This window comes from Ctenocephalides felis, unplaced genomic scaffold (assembly GCF_003426905.1).
Source record: "Ctenocephalides felis isolate EL2017-DRISC unplaced genomic scaffold, ASM342690v1 CF-g0.4_SCAFFOLD_01170, whole genome shotgun sequence".
Lineage (NCBI taxonomy): Eukaryota > Metazoa > Arthropoda > Insecta > Siphonaptera > Pulicidae > Ctenocephalides > Ctenocephalides felis.
Window position 1 is genome coordinate 35,073,017 of NW_020537324.1, and position 22,177 is coordinate 35,095,193.

At 30.5% G+C, this 22,177-nt stretch overlaps 1 protein-coding gene across 1 annotated transcript; it reads right to left on the reverse strand.

The window, feature by feature from the left end:
- Positions 1-1,303: 1,303 nt before the first annotated feature.
- LOC113367136 (cilia- and flagella-associated protein 157-like) lies at positions 1,304-21,200 on the reverse strand. Its single transcript, XM_026608766.1, has 10 exons — positions 21,091-21,200; positions 17,177-17,330; positions 15,710-15,973; positions 15,418-15,587; positions 11,337-11,589; positions 9,276-9,451; positions 6,624-6,859; positions 4,364-4,487; positions 3,292-3,375; positions 1,304-1,394 (listed from the first exon to the last, which is right to left on the reverse strand). The coding sequence occupies exons 1-10, from the start codon at positions 21,198-21,200 to the stop codon at positions 1,304-1,306; spliced, it is 1,662 nt and encodes a 553-aa protein (XP_026464551.1).
- Between the last annotated feature and the right edge of the window lie 977 nt (positions 21,201-22,177).

Sequence of the window (22,177 nt, forward strand, 5' to 3'; positions counted from 1 at the left end):
TTTTCCAAAATTAATCGTTTCGTCAACACAAGTAGAAAGTTTTTTGAATCATTCAAATCGGATGCCTATTTATCTCAAAAACTGCCATTTTTTGCACATCTACCTCCGTATCTCGGAAATGGCTGGACCCGCCTTTGCCAAAAACTAATCACCACTTCTCCCCATCGTTACGAAATGAATGTTTTTCAGATCATTCAAATCGGATGCTGTTCTCTCAAAAACTCGATTTTTATTTTTTGCACTCTTTGCTCCGTAACTCCAAAACAGCTGGATCGACCTTTGCCAAAAACTGATCAGCACATATTCCTATCAAAAGAAATCGAATATTTTTTGAATCATTAAATCGGTTGATCCTTGCGCCTAAAAACGTGGACGAAAAATTGTATCCATGCATACATACACACACACATAAATTTTTTCTGAGGTATGCCAACATGTTCAGAAACCTTCAAAACGTAAAGATATGCAAAAAATTTCAATTTCGATTTTTGGACGATTGCAATAACTTGCACTACTAAAAGTTAATTAAATCGTTTATGTTAAGATATGTTATGGGTAAAATTAACAATAGTAGGAAGGAAAATTTAAGGAAAATACGGACAAAATGATATATATGAACAAAATGACACAGTGGCCTTATTTAAAAATTGGTTAGTTTTATCAACGTTCCCGCGACTGTATAACAAAGAACCCCCAATAATAACAATCCTGTCAGATATTGGGCGTCATTGTCACAATGTGTATGTGTTTTCTCATGTATTTCGGTGACCTATTTATTGATAATAGTAATTATTTCAATTAAAAGCAATTCACTTATGCCAGTACAAGTAATTTCGACCAATTTTTTTACCCAATGTGTCCTTTTGTTCGTACTAAATGGACAAAATGGTTTTATAAAAAATTACTAGATTAAATAACTAGATACCTATAAATGTGACGATTTTTCGTTATAGTAACTGTTATACCGTCATACCTGTTATAATTAATTTCTAATTTTTATAATATATGCAATCATAACTATAACAATAATTATTAATAGCTCACATAATAATAAAACGTATTATTGCACAAGACAATAAAAATAATAATCGTTTTATATAGTTGCGGAAGTTAAAGAAAAATTAAAAAATAATCAAAATCGAGTATTCCGGAATTCTGAAATTGCATAAAAAATAAAAATAAATGTGCAATTTAAATTTTAGTTAAAAGTTTTAGTCGTTACTGAAGTAGTAATATATTACATAATTTATAATCAACTTAGATTATGAATGTCAAAAGAATACAAATTTATAATCTGGAATAATCATGGATTGCTCTCTTCATCATCATCTTCTACATTCTCAAGACTTTCTTCATCCTCAGCAGTAACTGTCTCTTCAGATATTGTAGAAACTCTGTTTGCAAATAATAAATTTATTTAAATTAATTTGTTTACATTAATAATGTAATTGATAATTAATAATGTAATAATGTAATTAAAATGTAATTATCCGGGGCAAAAGAAAAAAGAATCCTCTACGCTTACTCGTTATTAAGTAAAGGTGATTTAAATAATAAAATATCACTGTCGTTGTACGCAACATATTTTGTATTAGAGATGGGTAACTCACTCCGGAGTTTTCACTCCGATACAACTCCTCCCTCGGAGTGAATCCGAGTGAAGTTGTCTCACAGGATTTGTCATATCCGAGTTCAAAGATTTGTTCTTATTTCATATACAAAGTTCACTGTATTATTTTCATATAAAAATAAACATAGTCAAAGAATTCTATATTTTCTCTTCAAAAATAATTACAAAATTGATTCCCAAGTTTTTTGTCAATTTGAGATTTGAAATGCATAAATTTCTTAGTAATTATTATAATAAAATGAACAAAAATGTTGTTAAGTGGATATAACTCCTCTCTGAAGTGGAGTTAAATGCTAAACGATCCGGCTTCGGATATGATAATCCCATCTCTATTTTGTATAAATATATTTACAATATATGTATATATATATATATATATATATATATATATATGTATATATGACATATATATATATAAATTAAAATAAAAAATTATCAGTTTGTTATAATCCAAGCTTTAGCTTTAACTTTATCTTTTAATCCATACGCAGATTTAATTTTTTAAAAGTAATATATCATATCATTGGTGACTTAATATAGCATATCTTTAGTGACTTATATAACGATAGTGATAAGGAAAATGTCATCAATTGGGTTTTCAAATCACATGATGAAATTGTTGCTGTCGAAACTTTACATGTTAGTGTTAGTCTTCCATCTTAAAGAGGGACCGTGCTTTAAAGGTTTCAAAAAATCGACTTTTTTGCAAAAATGTCTTCCCAGGCTATGCAAAAATATAAACCATAAATTTCAGAAACAAATTCAAAGTATTCTCGGAGTTATAGAAAAAATAGTGAGTAAACGTCAACCATGTATACAAGCGGAACGAAAACTTCTCGGTTTTTCATTTTTTTTATTTCTCCATAGAAAAAAAAATTAACTTTCTATCAAAACGAGACAAAATTGATTATATTGAGTATATTTAAGATTAAATTCTCTTCTAGGTGAACCTAAAAAACCTTAAAAAAAGTTATAATTAACACACATTTTAAATAATATAAAGAAATTTTTCAAAATGCTTGCACCCGGTATATTATGACGCATACTTAATACTTAATACAAAAAAATAAGAAAAATGTTGAAATATACAACAATAAAACCTGACAGTTTCATTTCAATTAAATGTTTATTTCCTTCCCTAAAAATTGCTAAAAAAACGATTTTTTTAAGCTTCAAAGCGGGCTAACGCCCCCCCTCCCTCTTAAGCTTTCGGTGTCTACGTGTCTAACAGACAATTCAATTACCGATATATAAGATCTGTCTATATAATTATAAATAGATAGATCTTATATATGGGTATTCTATATATTGTTTTAAAAGCAAACAGAACCTCATATCCTATAAGCTATTGTGTTAAAACTTGTCCTAACGTCATATTTTTGATAACCCAACGGATTTTACTAGAATTTATCTTATAGAGCCTATTAGAATTAATCTAATAGGGCTGGCATAGTATTCAATTTGAGGCAGCAACGCGCAGTGAAGGACATTTACATATTTGAGTTTCTACACTTTACATCTTAATCTATGTATTTAAGATCTATATTTCCAAGTAAAAGTTGATATCCCACACCCGGATTGAACCCACACTCCGTCTGATTTTTGTGAACCATCGCGCTATTATTTTAACTCATATAATTATTTTTCAGAAATATACATACGTGTAATATGTTGCTAATTTCTCGTCATCCAAGTATTCAGATCGTGACACACTAGATACATCAAGCTCACCAGCAAAATCGACACTGAAATTCGTAAATATTTCAATGTCAATATTTAAAAATAATAAGAATATGTAAATTCATTTCAAATCACCAAAAAATAATAATAAACTTTATGAAATGATTTTTGTTCGAAATTATAATTGTATCGAGTAACGCGGCTGTTGCTAAACAAATCTTTATCGCCTGAAATATTTGAAGCAATCAATTATCTTAAAAAACGAAACGTTATTCTCACATGAATGGAAATATTTTGTAAAAATATTATCCTACATAACCATTATATCAAATTAATTATGTAAAATATTTACTTAATAAATATCTATGAAGTATGGAAAAATATTCACGATAAAATAGCCGGCGAATCGCATTTATATAGAAGTTTGATATTCAATAGCACTGGTCGTTATTTCTTCCATTGATAATACTTTTGTTTTGAATAAGTATTGTAATTTCAATTTATTTTGCTAACTTTAATTGAACAATGTTTTTAATTGTTCTTTTCTTGTAAAGAAAAAAGAATTTTAAAGAAATGATTTACAAACATTCAATTTTTGTCATAGTGATGGCCACTTGAACGATTATTGGAACAATGATTATTGGATTCTTATCCCCCTGTAAACCCCTCTGTGATTGTTTGTGTATTTTATTGCTTATTATTAAGTTTCGAAAAATAAAATATACTCAATACACCCCTATGTGATTTTATTTCTGGTAATTATTTCAATGTAATGCAATTTTATTAGATTTAGCACAGTTTAGGTAAGATTTTGATCAAAGTTTGAAGAAACCCATTAAGTGTTTTTTTTTTTAATATATATCAGTTAGTAGACTCATTTTGTGAAAAATTCGTATAAATAACCAGTTGAATGAATTTTTCACAGAACGAGTCTGCTCGAGCATAGATTTTCCTCGTGTTGAATAATTGTGTAAATTTTAAATTCGAACAAATTATTGATTCACGTCTTTTTGATATCAAATGTTTAAAGAAAAAAATATGTGGTGATTTAACCTGTAGAATGTTTCTGATGATCGTTCTTCTTCTCCTTCTTCTCCAGAATATTTTAATGATGATGCCGTAGATACAATGCTTCTACTACCTGCAGATCCAATATCTTGCGCAGTCACATGTGTTTCTAGTATAGAATCGTTACTTTACATAATTTTAAATAATAATTTAAAATATCACAAGTCACAATAGCAAATAAACTCCTAATATACAAGACAATTATTAAACCAATATGGTCCTACGGCCTACAACTATGGGGTCTTGCCAGTAAATCGAACATAACTATTCTACAAAGGTCCCAAAATAAAATTTTGAAAGAAATCGTGAACGATCCATAATACGTTCTCAATTGGTTGATACATCAAGATCTCAGAATTCCAACTATAGAAAAAGAAATTAGTCTTTACTGCTCCAGGTACAAGGCTCGTCGAAGTTGTCATCCAAATGAATTAGCGTGTGATCTGCTAAATCCTTTACCACCAAAGCGTCTCAAAAAAAGAATCTGCAATGATTTACTACAAAATATCACTTAAAATCTAAGAAGGTGCTATCGCTGGATAGCGATCCATCTCACGCAGTCAAATAATATATATCTGTAATAATATATAGCTGAATGTACTGTGTAGAGTTTGCTATGAAAAATAAACCAAAAAAAAATAAAAACAATATTATATATAAATTCTTGTTCAAATTAACGTTTACACTTCAATTGAATTTAAATTTTGTCTATCATATAAGTATATAAATAAAATTGGAGAGTCCGTTTATAATATTAAAATAGATGCTTTTTCATTGTTTGTTCATTTTTATCTGTCTGTCCGTTTGTTCCAGATAATCTCTGAAACGGTTGAACCGATTTTGACGGATTCTCTACTGGCAGCTAGCTGATAAAATTGGGCGTAACTTAGGCAACTATCTGTTTTTGCAATGTCGCTCGCACAAAATGAAGTTAATGATCTTGTTCAGTTTTTTGAGTACACACCGATTGGTTATGCCTTAAATTTTATATTAAATTCCACACGAACAAAGTCGTGGTACAGCTGATATATCATATATTTATTAAGTTTTCCAAAAGTCTTGATTTCTTAATTATTGTTATTACGCTCATCTCTTAGATGCACATATTATAAGATTCTTGTAATTAGGTTTTTCATGCTATGTTATTAACAATTCGATTCGAATTTTAAAATGAAAATTTTTGCATATCTTTACGTTTCAAAGGTTTCTAAACATTTTCGTATACCTTAAAACAGATGGATGAATGTATGTATGTGTGTGTATGTATGGATACAATTTTTCGTCGACGTTATTGGGAGCACCGTTCAACCGATTTGAATGATTCAAAATGCAACCGATTCCTACTTATGGGGAGACGTGCTGAATAGTTTTTGGCAAAGACAAGTCTAACAAAGGGTGCAGAAAATGAAAATTATGTTTTTAAAAGAACAGACCACCCGATTTGAATATTTCAGAAAACATTCAATTCGTAATGATGGGAAAACGTGGTGATTAGTTTTTGGCAAAGACAGATACGAAGTTAAAAGTGAAAAATATGACAATTTTTGGGCGAACAAAGCATCCGATTCTAAAAATTTAAAAACATTTTTCTTGTGAAAAGACGATTAGTTTTTGGGAAAAGCAATTTTTTAAATTTAAAATAAAACATTTTTTTTAAATATTGATAACGGTTTGTTTTTATATTTTAATGCTAGATAAAATTCTAAAACTCATTTATATACTAGAAATAAATAATTTCAACTTTGCAATTTAGTTTATAAAATTCTTAGTTTGTTTACTTTTCTTCTAAATATATATATAAATCGTCTTCTTATCGTCAAAATAAGCTCATGTTTTGTGTTTATAATACGAATAGTGAAAGTCACAGTATATATAATAATATTCTATTTTAAAACATTTAATAGTCTTCGAAAGTTTCATTACGGTATGAGAAGTTCCAGCAATTTGCCATAAGGCACAAAGCCATGCGCCACTAGTTAAAATATCTAGTGTTTTAAAAATTACAATTATTGCAAATAATTTAATAATTTAAACGGCAGCATTAAATAGGCAATTTCATTAGAATTGTTAAAATCTATTGTTTAGGGTAAACTTAAGTGATTTATAGATGTTTTCTTATGCCTTTCAAAAATTCGCTTTTTGAAAATTGGTTTCTGAAATTAAAAAGATATCAAAAAACAAATGTATAAAATATTTAATTTTAGGAACCTGTATCATAAAAAATTAAAAAATATTAAACACTTACCGACTTTAGTATCTTTTAGAGTTTCAACTTTTGGTTCGGAAGGTTTCTTTGTATATTGTTCTTTTATGCGCTGAACGGCTTCTTCTTTGCATGCCTCGGACAACGGCATCAACCCACCCACCTCGTTTCGATATATTACGCCTAAGGACGGTATGGTTGCCAATGAAGAAGATTTTTTCAATAATCCGGTCTCGGATAGCGCCGATTCAAGAATGCATATTATTGTCAACAATCTTCTAAAATAAAAATTAAAATAAATGATAAGATTTTACGTTCATAACATTTCATTAAAATTACTCATAAATAGCGAATATCATACTGTTAATTCTTCAAAAACAAATACCGAGTTCAAAAAACAGCTTAACAATCGGACAAATACAACGAGCTCAACTACCGCAAGAAATAGTGAGCTTTTGTCAGAAAATCTGGTACATATAATTATCTGCTAGAATATTTTTTATTGAATATTTAAATAATTCAATTTCAATTATTGTTAACATTCTAAGATCTTATGTGAAAATCCGCTGTACTATTGTTCTTCCGTACAGCGACTGCGGAAGCCCTAACCACATTGTAAATAACTGAAAGTTCAGTCAGATCATTGATTCCCAAAGTGGTCCACATCTCCACATGGACCATCAATTTTCTCCTTGTTCAGCGCGATTTTTGTAAAAATAGTCAAATTAATAAATATAATATATAATATAATAATAAATAATAGTGCGCAATTGTGTAAATTTACTCTTTGTTTTTTTAATTAAAATTTCTATAGGCGCGACTAGGGTGTAAATTTGTACAAATGCAACGGAAGTGCGTTACGGCCAATGATTCGTCATTCGCTCTCGATGAGATCATTTCTATACAGGTCGATTGTGATTAGACGTCGCGTATGTGAATAGAGATCTGTCGTTGTATGCGTATCGATATCAACAAGGAAATCGGCGTAGATAAATAAACATTTAAATCTTGATTTAATGAAAAATGCCTGTATCAAAAGAATATTTTGCTCTGTTCCTTGAAAATAATAAAACAACATCGTAGTTTCTATGAAATTTTGAAGTTATTAAAATGGAAAATATTTTTAGGCAAGACAGATATTACAGCTGTTCAAAGAAGGAGATTATATCGCCAACGAAAAAGTAAAAAAAAAATACAAGCAGTCAATGAATGTGTTAAGTTGATCATAAGTCGATTTGTTAATAGTATTGCCCATGACAATAATCTATTACGTGATGAAGGATATCTTCAAGCATACAATTTTTTGTATTTCTTACAACCTTTGGAACTGGTTGGGTGGTTTTCACAACTTTTCCAGGTCCTCAATTTATCATAGATGAACTGACAGGAAGGTGATGTTTTAAAATATGTTCAACATTAAAAACATCAATACAGATTTTTATAATAAGTTCAAGAATGTTTTGACTATGTTAAAACCAACTAACTGATATAGTAAAGAAAAAAATTATAATACTACAGGGATTAATTATAATAATAATATAACTATTGGTGTAGGACATCGTGCCTTATAAAATATTCGAGGAATATTAAATGTTTTCAAATAGATTATTAAAAATAATATAACTTTCATTAGACTAAAAAAATTAAATAGAAAATTTCTTTCCCCATTGCAATCGTTTTATCAACACAGACAAAGTTTTTTAAATCATTCAAATCGGATGCTTAGCTCTTTCAAAAACTGCCAATCACCACTTCTCCGCATCATTACGAATCGAATGTTTTTAGGTCCATTCAAATCGGTTGATCCGTTCTTTTAAAAACGACATTCATAGCACTTTTTGCTCCATATCTCCGAAGCCGCTAGACCTGTCTTCGTCAAAAACTAATTAGCACGTCTCCTCGTCAATAGAAATCAAATGGCTTTTGAACTATTCAAATCGGTTAGTCCGTACGCCCAAAATCGTCGACGAGAAATGGTCTCCACACATACACACAAACCCACACATACATCCATTTTTCTAATTTTAAGATATGCCAAAATGTTACAACATGAAGATATGCAAAAATTTTCATTTTCGATTTTTTACCCATTATTATAATCAAGTACATAATCTGTAATGTTGAGAGGAAATTTATGAGTGTCACACCTAATGGAAATGCTGTTTAGTGAAAAAATGTTTAGTGGACATCATTAGCTAGAAGATTTAATAATAAACCTTACTTTTCACTTATTCATTCACGTGCATTTTTACAATAATTTTTAATATTATTATCCGTTTAATTTGAAACTGATAAAAATCCATGCCCATAAGGGGGAGGGGGTGGTATCGATAATAGGTTGACCAGGCCCCGTTCAAGTCAAAAATATTTTTGTCATTTTCAAAACGATTTTAATTTTTTAAACACGACTATTTCGAAACGAGAGTATTAGGATTTCATGGACCTAGCTTTTATTATATTCTAGATTTTGTACTAAAACACGTCCCATATCGACGATTCCTATGTATACAAAAATCTCTTCCATTATATTTTTAAAAATGTCAATTATAATACAAAAATAATTATTTGAAACAAATTGTGCATAAATTGGATTGGCATCACTTCTCTTCCGGATTGGTGATGTTTCTATATACTTAGTTTTATATAATTCTATAAAAATGGTTTCAAAGCATTGTGAAATTAATAGATTCTTACTCTGGTAAATCCTTTGATTTTTGTTTGTATGCTGTAATAGCTGCTTTTGCAGCATTGGTTGAATGTTTGACACAATCGCGTAGTTTGACCCTCTCGCTGATCCAAGTCATGGCGTTTTGCTGCAGAAGATTGCGCTCGCAGGCTGCCGCATGTAGGTTCTGCTCCAGCTGTCTGACCTGATTGAGTTGCATAAAAAATATCAATGTATGTATAGACAAAGACTTCCTCGTGGCTTAGTGTTAAAAACCTGGGTCTTACAAATAAAAGGTTCCAGGTTCGAAAACCATTTCGGATAACTTAATATCAAGCAGTAGTGTTAACCACATTTACTCGAAAATATAGATTGCATTGCAAGCAACGTGGCAAAGAAGCTCATACAACTGCTAAGTTCTGATTGCCTATCAAAAATATATCAAACTAGTGGTGCATGGCATAGTGCCTTAAGGCAAATTGCTGGAACTCCCGGACCAAAAATTACAACATTTTTCGAAGCAATCGTGCTGCGTAGCTGTTTTAGAGAAGAAATATCAAAGATTAATGGATAAAAACAAAATTTATACTTATTAATAAAATTTCTACAAATTGTTTTATAATTTGATGTGTATATGTCTAATGATCATTTTTGACCTGCTAATGGCTTTTTTTTTTCACTTTCTTCACTCGATCTTCGAAACCGCAAAACCTGCCTTTTCAAAAATTTAACCGTTTCTTTATTTTGTCAATTTTGTCGGACGCTCCGCCTGAGTTACCATTTTTGGCACTTTTTGCCCCATATCTTCGAAACGGCAGGATCTGCCTTCGCCAAAAATTAATCAACACGCCTTTTTATTAATAGGAATCGAATGCATTTTGAATAATTCAAATCGGTTGATCCGTATTCCCGTCATCGTCTACACACACGCACACAAATACATCCATTTTTTCTAAGGTATGTCAAAATGTTTAGAAACCTTTGAAATGCAAAGATTTGCGATTACTATAACTTACCATAGAAATATAAAGTAAGTAAGTAAGTATAAAATAACATGCATGGACACACCCACTCTTTTTCCAAATTTGGTTTCATTCAATTCAGAAAGACTTGAGACGTCGAGAAAACATAAATAGAAATAAAAAGCCTTAAATCATAGATTCTTATTAGATTCAGATAAATATCAATGTATGCATATAGACAAATGCTTCCTCGTGGCTTAGTGTTAGTAGCCTGGGTTCTCCAGGTTGGATACCCATTTCGTATAACTTGACATCAAGCAGTAGTGTTATCCACATTTACTTAAAAATATAGATTGCATTGATGCATCGTATCTAAAATCAATAAGTCTTCTCAAACGTGCCAAAGAAGCTCATAAAACTGTCAAGTTCTGAGCCTATCAAAAACATATAAAATAATGTACATGCATAAATGTACAATTATAAAAAGATTTAATTATAGTTATCAATGCAATGAAGTTTCATACAAATACTATTTATTATACTACAACAAATCATTACTAACTCCCCAAATAGTTTGTTTGCAACAAATTCCAATTTGCTAATTTGCTAATTTTATTTTCTCGACGTTCGAAGTCATTATGAATCAAATGAGACCAAATTTGAAAAAAGCGTGTGTGTACTGTGTATGTATGGCTGTGTAGATATGTGAGCCGTATTTGTACGGAATATTTACGAATATGATTAGTGCAGTAATTTATGCGAAAAATCCAAGTAAAAATATGAAGTTTATAAAAAAATAAAAAGCATTTAATGCATAGATTCTATTTCAAAATGTAATAAGAATTATTTTTAACCACTTATTCAATCGAGCAATCATTATACAAAATAAAATAACATTAATTTAGGGAAAAGCCGAGCCGCTTGTCACACAAATATGCTAAACAAATGTTTAAAAATCGCAGGTAGTTAATATTATCTATCTAACAGTTCTTATCATTATTTATTAAAATAGAGTAATAATCTAAAGTAGAAACAAATAATAAATTTGACAATTGTATCAAATATTACATCAACAAAAAAATAATCGCAACATATTCGCAAAAAAATAAATTACCAGATATACTTAACCTTAAGTTCAGCGTTATATTTAAGATGTTCAGCTCGAGCTAATTTCTCCCTGATTTGCCTGTTTTCATCTTTATTTACTTCGGCATCCCTCAGTGCTTGCATTAGCTTATCATGCTGATTCTCCAATTTCTGTATAACTTCTTCACTGACACGTTTGCAGTGAAACAAACGCCTTTTCTCAGCACTCTCTTCCCATAATTGAGCACTTATTCGTTGATCGCGCTCTCTAAATTCTTTATTTTCATCTTCCAATCTAATTGAACATAATAATTAAAACAAAATCTTGAAATAAAAGAAAAGTTTTAAATAAAATTGTGTGCTTCAGCAACATTTCATATTTTATCACCACATTAAATTCATGCTATATTATTGTTGAATTATTCACCGATAAAATCTGAAAACTATATGAATAATTTAGAAAACTTTTTAATTTGAATATAATACTATTGGTTCAATATGCTTGTGAACCTACTAGAAGGAAACCTAGAGCTGGATCATTCTCTTTCTGACAAGATATATTAGATATATTTCCTAAAGTAACGTGAAAGTATGCCTCAAAAGGCTTGTGGATAATCTCAAGTGAAATTCTCTTAACACAACTGCTAGATATCAAGTCGACCAAGAAGGTTATGCAATCCGGAACCATTAGCTGATAATCCACATTCATGCCACGAAGTCACATAAATAGATATAAATTTTGACGAGACAATGATTCCAACTGTTCCACAAAATAAGTTATTGGCCAATGGTATAAACAAGAAGCACCTCATTGAAAAAACAAAATTTGAAGCTAGAAACTTTATGGTCAAATAATTAATACAGCAATAAGCTTGGCGACGAAATTCCATAATAATTATTGTCGAAGATGTAAATCTTCTTATTATTTGACGTTCAAATATATACCTATACTTAGTGAAACCAGGAAAAGGAAAAATTTTCCAACAAATCTATTGAAAAAATATTATCATAATTAACACAGCCTCAGATCAGACGATGACCACTTTTTAGTCAGGGCAAGATGAAATATATTAACGTATTACAGAAAAATCACGACCTAAATAGAATTATCGAAACATTTATAAATGCAAATTTTGATCCAGAGATCATTGCTACAGATAGAAATTCTAGAAAAATAAAATTAGGAACTAGATTCGTTTGGACCAATTTCGAGGAACTAGATTCTTTCGTGGCGTTTGGACTGATGATAAAAAATAATTATCGAGCAAGCTATTTATAAAAATTTGTTTAGCCATTTATTACAAATGAACAATATTAATCATAATTACTGAAAATCAATAGACTCAGTTTCCAAGACAATCAACGGAAGTCATTATTTAATTTTATCATCAATTTCAATTGTTAACTTCCCGTAGGGCAAGTTATAGTAATCGCAAAAAAATCGAAAATGAAAATTTTTATATATCTTTACGTTTCAGAGGTTTCTGAACATTTTGGCATACCTCAGAAAAAATGGATGTATGTGTGTGTGTGTGTGTGTGTATGTGTGTGTGTATGTATGTATGTGTGTGTATGTATGTGCGGATACAAATTTTCGTCGACGATTTCGGGAACACGGATCAACCGATTTGAATAATTCAAAAAACATTCGATTCGTATTGATAAGGAGACGTGCTGATTAGTTTTTGGCAAAGGCAGGTCAAGCCGTTCCGAAGATACGGGGCAAAAAGTTCCGAAAACGGTAACTCAGTTTTTAAGAGAACGGAGCGTCCGATTTTAATAATTCAAAAAACATTTTATTTGTATTGACAAGATGAAAAATCGATACAACTTTCATGAAGGTAGGTCCAGCGGTTTCGGAGATATAAAGGAAAAAGTAAAAAAAAGAGCCATTTGGCGGTCAAAAATGATCATTAGACATATGCACATCAAATTATCAGACATTTTATAGAGATTTTAATTAACAATAAGTATACATTTTGTTAACATTCCTATCGGTTCCGTACCAATGCTTATGCGTTAGACAGCGACGCGGCGCTTACGCGCTTTATATTTTGTCCCTATGTAGTTAAAGCAGTACGATTGAAAGTTCAGATCTTCCACAATATGTGAAAATAAAGAAAAAAAAATTTTTTGTCCAATTTATAGTTTCTCAAAAATCTAATTTTTTCAAAGTAATTTTTTTTCAAAAATGTTAATTGTTTTAAAAAATAATAATAATTTTTGGTACGGGAAGTTCCAGCAATTTGCCCTAATGGCACGATGCCCTAATTGCCTTAAGACAGAATTCCACTTACAGCTAGTTTGGCAAACGATTCAAACCACGAACACGGGGTATTCTAATATTGTCTAGAATTCAAACTCGAAACTTTTTAAAAAATAAAATTAATAAATCAAATTTGCTGACATAACCTTTTCTTTCGGATAGTTCATGGCTTTGAAAATTTTGAGAATCTTCTTCGAAAGAGTACAGCATAGTTGCAAAGTTTATAATTAAATATGTGTTTACTATAACGACAACTGTCTATAATTCCTATTAAGAATTAAAGGGGAAAGTCCATATAACATTTTCAAAAAAAATGATTTTTTTTCGATAATCTGCAAGAATAGTATGTTGAGCGTATATTGACGAGTCGAAAAAAAAAAATCTCTTATATTAACAAAGTTATAGCTAACATAACGGGGCGGGCCGGAGTGCGCATTGTCAAGCGATCAAGCGTATTGTTAAATCACAAGTGAAAAAGGTCTCTTCCATTATAATAACTGGAAATACTTCTTTTGTCCTACAACCAGAACACTTCTATGTACCCTATCACATGTGTAATATTGGTATACGAACAAAAGTTAGTCGAGAAATATAGTTAGTTTAGCTGGAAAATTCGTAGTGTTCAGTTCATTTCAATACGTAAAAATGCCGAATTATCTAAAAGGTAAGCGAAGTAATATTGCACGCAACAACACTAAAAAAGACGTTATCAGAGCAATCAGTTTACTGATAAAGCTGGTGAAAAAATTGACGCCAGTACAAGTCATAATGAAAGTGCCAGTGGTCAAGACTCTAGACGTACATTTAGCTCCATTACTTGGTAAAGAAATGAAACAGCATCTTTCACAAATTTATAAAGATTTGTCCAAAGATGATTTACTTGAACGATGCCTTGGTGATCATACGCAAACGCGAATGAAAGTTTCAACGCGACAGTTTGGCGACTATCACCATTGTGGACAAAGGGTAGTTCAAATTTCATATATTGCAGCTAGGATATTTAATGAAGGTTTTAGTTCAATATTAAGAATAATGAACCTTCTGAAATTCTTGAATTTGTTGATACTTATGCTAAAGCATATGCTGATAATACTGATGAGATGCGAATAACTTGACAGGATCGTAGGAACCTTTCACAAATAAAAGATGCTCCTACAGCTCGCAAACAACAACAACTTACAGAAAATCAGCTTTTTGAAGATAAGGAAGGACTATTGTATGGACCTGGGATTGCAGATTAATCGGTAAGTAACTAAAACTCGTCATTTTCCTATACTAAATCTTTAAACGCGATTATCTCGGAACTGCATTTTTAAAAACTGCTCGTGTTGTAACTCAAAAAGTTATTAATCGATTTGTCTGAAATTTGGTGAGGCCTTTCTCTATACTATTATCGGAAGGATAAACCTAAATTTTTAGATCTTTCGCGTTGATAAAGTATTTTCTGGGGTCCAAAATGTCAAAAAAATAGCCATAAATACAGATTTTCTTTCAAAGGCTTGTTTTTCATTGAATTTTATACTTATTTTTAAATTTTATAGGTTTATGCTTTCCATTAATATGTTCTCAAAAGAAAACATTAATTTTTTTTTTTTTCAGATCGACGATTGATGAGTGAGAAATGGAGCAGTTTGGGACCTCGCGTCGGAGGCAGTCGGCAAAAGGTTATCCCGAGCCGCCATTTTGAAAAAAAAATTAAAATATTTTTTTGTACTCTAAAAGCGTTAAATAAAGTTGTGTTAAAGTTAAAAAACAATAAAATAATTCCATCACGCTTAAAAATATTTTTAAAATATGACCTATTTTTATGCGTCTATATGGACTTTCCCCCTTAAGATACATCAAAATGAGACACACCTGCGATGAGTTTCTATCATATTCGTCATTTCATTATTGATATAAATATTTTCACGAATCACTCGTTTCGTTGTATCAGCGATGCAAAGTTCAGCGGAATTCTTAAAATCGCATGACAATTTGTATAAACGCTGCTCCATCTCCGTTTTAAGACGATCTTTTGCAAGTATCTAAAATATATTAAGTTTATAATCTTCTATTATATTAAATTAATGGTAAAGTGCATTCGATACATTCTAATTCTTTTTTTGTTTATTACTCTAAATCTTTCAAAAATGGCAAAAGATCTTACATGCTGTCTCTCCAAGTTATAAATGGTTCTCTGAAATTCCTTTTCTCGTTCCTCAATAAACTTCTCTTGCATTGCAAACTTCTTCATAAGATCGTCACGCATTATACGAAATTCTTCTAAACTATTAAGTTTTCCAGCTAGCAATTTTTTATCATTAGATAAATGCTCATGCATTTGCCTATAATCATTATGAGCTATTTCCATCTGCCTCTTGAATTCATTTGATTCGTCATTTTTTTCTTGTTGCAGTGCTATCAGCTTTATCTGAAAAATATATATAATAACTTTAATGAAACTCAAATACTTATATATTAAAATGAAATTATTAATTACTAAGATATAGTTTCGTAGAAGTTTTATTTTTCATAGAAGTTACTCAGGAATTTATTGGAAAAAATTTGGTTATTCAGAAAATTTTAAAAATTTTATAAAAGAAAATAAATTTCAAGAATTTACTTATATGAATTAAATATATAAAATGCATCAAAAATATAATCTCAATAAATAAAACATCTTAAAACATCAATTTTCACATGTACAAAAAAACGACCTAACCATTCTTTGAAAGAAACTGATCTACAAATGATATCTTTTCAATAGTTTGTAAATTTCCAAATTCAGGGACCGAACAGAAAAATGGTATGACCAGGTCATGTTATGAAGAACTTTCCATACTAATATTGACAAAAACCATGCGGTTGGTGTGCAGTCAGGCGAATTTCTCAGGTTGTCTGATAGAAAACATAACCTAAAAGCCGCACAAATGTCAAAAAAACGATGTTAGATAACAGTGTGTTTCTGATATAACTCCATAACATACGAGTGACGTTGCAGTTTATGTGTAAAACGCCTGAATGAACAGCAAAGACATGACATTTTGACTGTATTCATTAGCATAATGTATGAAAGTCGGAGCGTAACATGGCCTTGCCGTAACATTTTTCTGTTATGCGGCAGAATCGGTCTCTCAGTTCACATTTTTTCACGAAAACTTAGTCAAAAATGTTGCACTTTTCTGTTAACTAACAACGCGAGTGAATCGAAACCATTTTTGGAAAAACGTCGATAATGGGCCAAATTTTGAACCATATCAAAGAAGCTCTGCTCATTTTAACAAACGTTGATGAATTTTTAAAATTAAAGGACTTATTGTAGGACTTATCGTAATCATAGATAAAAAACGATGGTAATATTTTAGTATGTTCCTAAAATTTTTTTTTTTTTACTTCTATCGTCAAGTTTCATTAAAATCGACAATCAATTACGAAAAACCGATTCGGCAATTTTTACCCAAAACTAATAACCACGATTCCCAACTGATATCTTTCGAACAGTTTTTTAATTAAATCGGTTCAGATTTGCTGGTTAAAAAAGTATGAAGAGCATTGCACTTGTCTAGTAATTACAAAGAAACAGCTCGGACGATCGTCGCATAAAACTAATCTAAAAGAGAAGAAAACTGCTTACTCTCTGTTCTTCAGATTCTCTAACAGCATTATCTGCAACTCGTTTGAGGTGCTCGATGACATCTTCGGCATCGACAGTATTGCTTTCCACGGTTGTTTGGAGATCTACATTTTTCTGCACAAGTTCAGCATTTTCGGCCCGCAACCGAGCAAGTCTTGAAAAAATAATTCAAGCTTAAGTTGTAGAAAATTCAATATCAGATTTATGGAGGCTTGGTCCATATTAATACCAATTGTAGTCATAATAAATTTCATAAAATATTATTTATATTTCGTTTATTTTATATATGATTAATATCCACGACACTATGTGTTGTCATACTTATCGTTAATAAAATGTGATTGGTATTTTCTTATTTATAATAGAAAAAGAAAGGTTTTGAAAATTATACATTTTGGCAAGTTCGACTAGGGAGAGACAAAAACCGTGTCCGATCTGACACTTCAATTTATTTTTTGTTTTTTTTCTGTGCTGTCAATATATGGGCCAATCTGTCCAGTAACATGTGATGCGTGTTGACAAGCCGCGATGCGTGTTGGCAACCCGCTACATCACTCCGCCCTAATGAAAAAGATTGTTTCGCATCTCTGACTACCATTCTTGAACTTCCTTGTAAATTTCTTTTGGTTGAGATTGTGTGCTAAATTTTATTTGTTTGTGGCCGTGGCCGTTTTGAATGCCGTGTTGGCTTGTTGAGTTTGTTGATTGCTTACGTGGCCTTTCGCTGGTGAGTTAGCGGTTGAGTAGATGTGGCCCTTCGCTGGTGAGTTAGCGGCTGAGTATATTTGACACTTCGCTGGTGAGTTAGCGGTTGAGTGTATGTGGCCCTTCGCTGGTGAGTTAGCGGTTGAGTGTATGTGGCCCTTCGTTGGTGAGTTAGCGGTTGATTGTATGTGGCCCTTCGCTGGTGAGTTAGCGGTTGATTGTATGTGGCCCTTCGCTGGTGAGTTAGCGGTTGAGTGTATGTGGCGGTTGCCAAATTGTTTGCTCCCTGTCTGCTGCCATGGTGCTTATTATCGACTTATTTACCATGATAATAAGTGATTTATTGAGCACGTGTTGTTGTTGATCTTGAAGTGCGTGGTCGGAGTCTCAGTTGTAGGATTAGAATGTTCTTCTAGTTATGGCGGTTGTGAGCCATTTATAATAATTATTTATATTTTTAAAAATTCTTTTCTTAGTAATTCTTGAGACTTCAATTTATTTTTTTTTGTGCTACTTCAAAATATGTCTTGATCTTCTTACCTTCTTGTATGTGTGTTACTAGTTCACTCTCGGGGTCACCAAAATATGGAGGCGTGCTCCATATTGTAGAAATACCGGAATTGTACAAATTATAGTCATAATAAATTTCATAAAATATTATTTATATTTCGTTTATTTTATATATGATTAATATCCACGACACTATGTGTTGTCATACTTATCGTTAATAAAATGTGATTGGTATTTTCTTATTTATAATAGAAAAAGAAAGGTTTTGAAAATTATACATTTTGGCAAGTTCGACTAGGGAGAGACAAAAACCGTGTCCGATCTGACACTTCAATTTATTTTTTGTTTTTTTTCTGTGCTGTCAATATATGGGCCAATCTGTCCAGTAACATGTGATGCGTGTTGACAAGCCGCGATGCGTGTTGGCAACCCGCTACAGATTTTCATCTAAATTATTTGGAAAATTGCTGGAACTTCCCGTACCATAATTAAACATTCGAGAAATAGAAATATCAATAATTAATAAAAAATTATTCAATAATTAATAAAAATTGTTTGAAATATTTTCCAATAGATTATGAAAATACTGTAAATTGGGTGACGAGCGTATTCTAGAAACAATTTATGTGTATATTTACGATAACTTTTTTCAATTTTTTTTTTGAAAATTTGAACTTCTTTGGAAATTTTTAAATTATTTGATAATTTTGAAATAAATCCAAAACAAGCAAAATGTTTTTAAAATCAACTGAAAGACCATTTTTACACACTTTGCGCTCAGTATTCCAAAACGGCTAGGCGTGCCTTTCGCAAAAACTAACCAGTACTTTTCGCGGTCATTACGAATCGAATGTTTTTTTGAATCATTCCAATCGGTAGATCCGTACTGTCAAAGATGTCGAGAACATTTGTTTGAAATATGTAAGTAAACTTTAACAACTAAAAATCTTGTTATGAAACCCAGAAAATGATACATTTTTACTCATTGTTAAAAGCTATATAAAATATCTGATAATTTGATATCTGAAGAATTAAGTAAAATCTTCATTCCGTCAATACTAGTAAAATGTATTTTGAATGATTAAAATCGGGCACTTTGTTTTTTAAAGTTGAATTTCTATTTTTTGCACTTTTTGTCCCGTATCATATAAACGGCGGGCAAAAACTAATAAGCACGTCTCCTCATTAGTGTTAGAAGTATCGAGGCAAAGTATCGATACCGAGTACTGAAAAAAGAATCGCGGCAAAGAATCGATACCAAAAAAGAATCGCGGCAAAAGTATCGATACTACTCAGTATCGAATAATGAGTACTTTTCACCAAAATTAAACTTAAGTGCAAGAGAGGTCTAAAATTCTCTACAGATCAAATTCCAATATTATGATAAATTATATTGCCTGTACTTGATGCTGTTAAATCAGCGTCATTTTCAATATTTTGAGAAGTTTAAAACAATAATTTTTCGATACTAATTTCAAATTCGATTTATATCAAAAAGAAAAATATTCAATAATTAAATAATACTATGGTTTTGAGACGAAAGTTTTCATTTATAATATTAATATCGGCTAATTTATTTCAAAAGGAAAAATACTCAATAATTAGAAAATAGTATCGTTTTGTGACGGAAGTATTCATTTATGAATTTAGTATCGGCTAATTTATTTCAAAAGGAAAAATACTCAATAATTAGAAAATAGTATCGTTTTGTGACGAAAGTATTCAATTATGAATTTAGTATCGGCTAATTTATTTCAAAAGGAAAAATACTCAATAAGTAATTAGAAAATAGTATCGTTTTGTGACGAAAGTATTCATTTATGAATTTAGTATCGGCTAATTTATTTCAAAGGAAAAAATACTCAATAATTAAATAACAGTATCGTTTTGTGACAAAAATATTCATTTATGAATTTAGTATCGGCTAATTTATTTCAAAAGGAAAAATACTCATTAATTAAATAATAGTATTGTTTCGTGACGAAAGTATTCATTTACGCCGCGGCAATTTCGCAGACAAGATTTTTCCATAAAATATACAAAACTTATTATCGTTGATAAACATATGTTCTCGGAAGTAACAGAAATTATATTATGGACCTACAGTAATCTTGAACTCTAATTCTTTTATTTATTGTTAATCAGTGGCTTCGAACTGGGGGCATTCATATTCTTTAACAAAAACCATATCGCACTCGACTTATCGCCTGTTTCGTTCGTTATCTATGAAGAGCGGAGAATGAGTGGTGTTCATAAAATGCGGTCGAACTTTTGGTGGGGTCAAAAATAAGCCGATACTTTTTGAGTAGAATCAGCGCAAAGTATCGACACCGCCAAAAGAATCTGCCCGAAGTATCGATTCCAAAAGTACTCAGTATCGAAGTCAAAGTATCGATACTTACTCAGTATCGATACTATCGTTCTAACACTACTCCTCATCAATACGAACCGATTTTTTTTAATTATTCAAATCGGTTGATCAGTGTGCCCAAAATCGTCGACTTTGTTCAATTTCTCGTAAGTTTTCTTTTGAATTTCATACACAAAGATAATTAATATTATTATTCACATAATATGGGACTATTGTATCATTATCATGACACTATACAAGACGTGATTCTTGGACAATAATTTCATAAAAAGTGTAAAATAATATATTCCTAAGTGAGAAAATTCCGATAATCATATCAAGTATAAACCTTCTATTGATCTCCGCTATTTCAAGTTCGTAAAATGTTTTATCTAGCTGTGTCAATTTTTCTTCTCCTTCTTTTTTGGCTTTAGCAGGAGCTTTCTTTTTTGGCGGCATATTTAAATATATTTATATTAAAACTATTAATTTAAAAAAAATTGAAAATACTATTAAATGTTTTAATCTATTACAATTTTAAAGAAATATCAGATAAAAAAATAACTCAAATCTCAATATTTAAATTACAGATAAAATTCATAACAAAATTATAATAAAGAGTAGTATGTGTTTTGTTTAGTATTATTGAAATCTGACAGTTATTTTTTGTTAATAACTAATAATCGGATAAAATTTATAGTTAAAATAATTGCAAACAATATAATATCTATATGAAATTAAGTAGGAATCATCCTCACCTGGAGTCTACTACTGAAAAAGACGTCTAACCATTATTTTCTAATCAGAATCTTTGTATTGTTTTAATACAAATAATCTTTTGTAAATTGCTCATATTGCTCATTGATTTTGGAACTGAAAACATAGACTTTACACTACCTTATTGTGTAAGGTCTTTTACTCAAAATCATTATCTACCAATGTTTTAGTTATATCTAGCTAGCAATTTTAACAAAAGAACTCTCTACAAAAATTATATCGTGAACGACTAATCTAGTGTCTATATTTTTACATAAATAAATATTTTACTTTACAAATTTACCTCAAATTTATTATATTCTTATTTAATAAAGTAGATCAAAGATCCCTGAAAATGTTTCCGGTAATGAAAAATGCATATCTACAACATGTCATGACGGTTCCACCACGTCTAATAAATCGGATGGTCAATGAAGGTATAGCTACTTCAAAAATTTTCATGTTCTAATAATGGCGTTACTCTGACTTTCTTGTCTATTTTAAAAATTTCTAAATAACGTACAAAACTTAACTAGTGGTGCATGGCATTGTGCCTCAAGGCAAATTGCAGTAACTTCCCGTATCGTAATTTTAAAATTTTATAAGATCTCAGAAAAGAAATATTGGATTGTTTTTTGAGAATTTTGAATTTTTCTAAACATAACACAAATTTGAATATA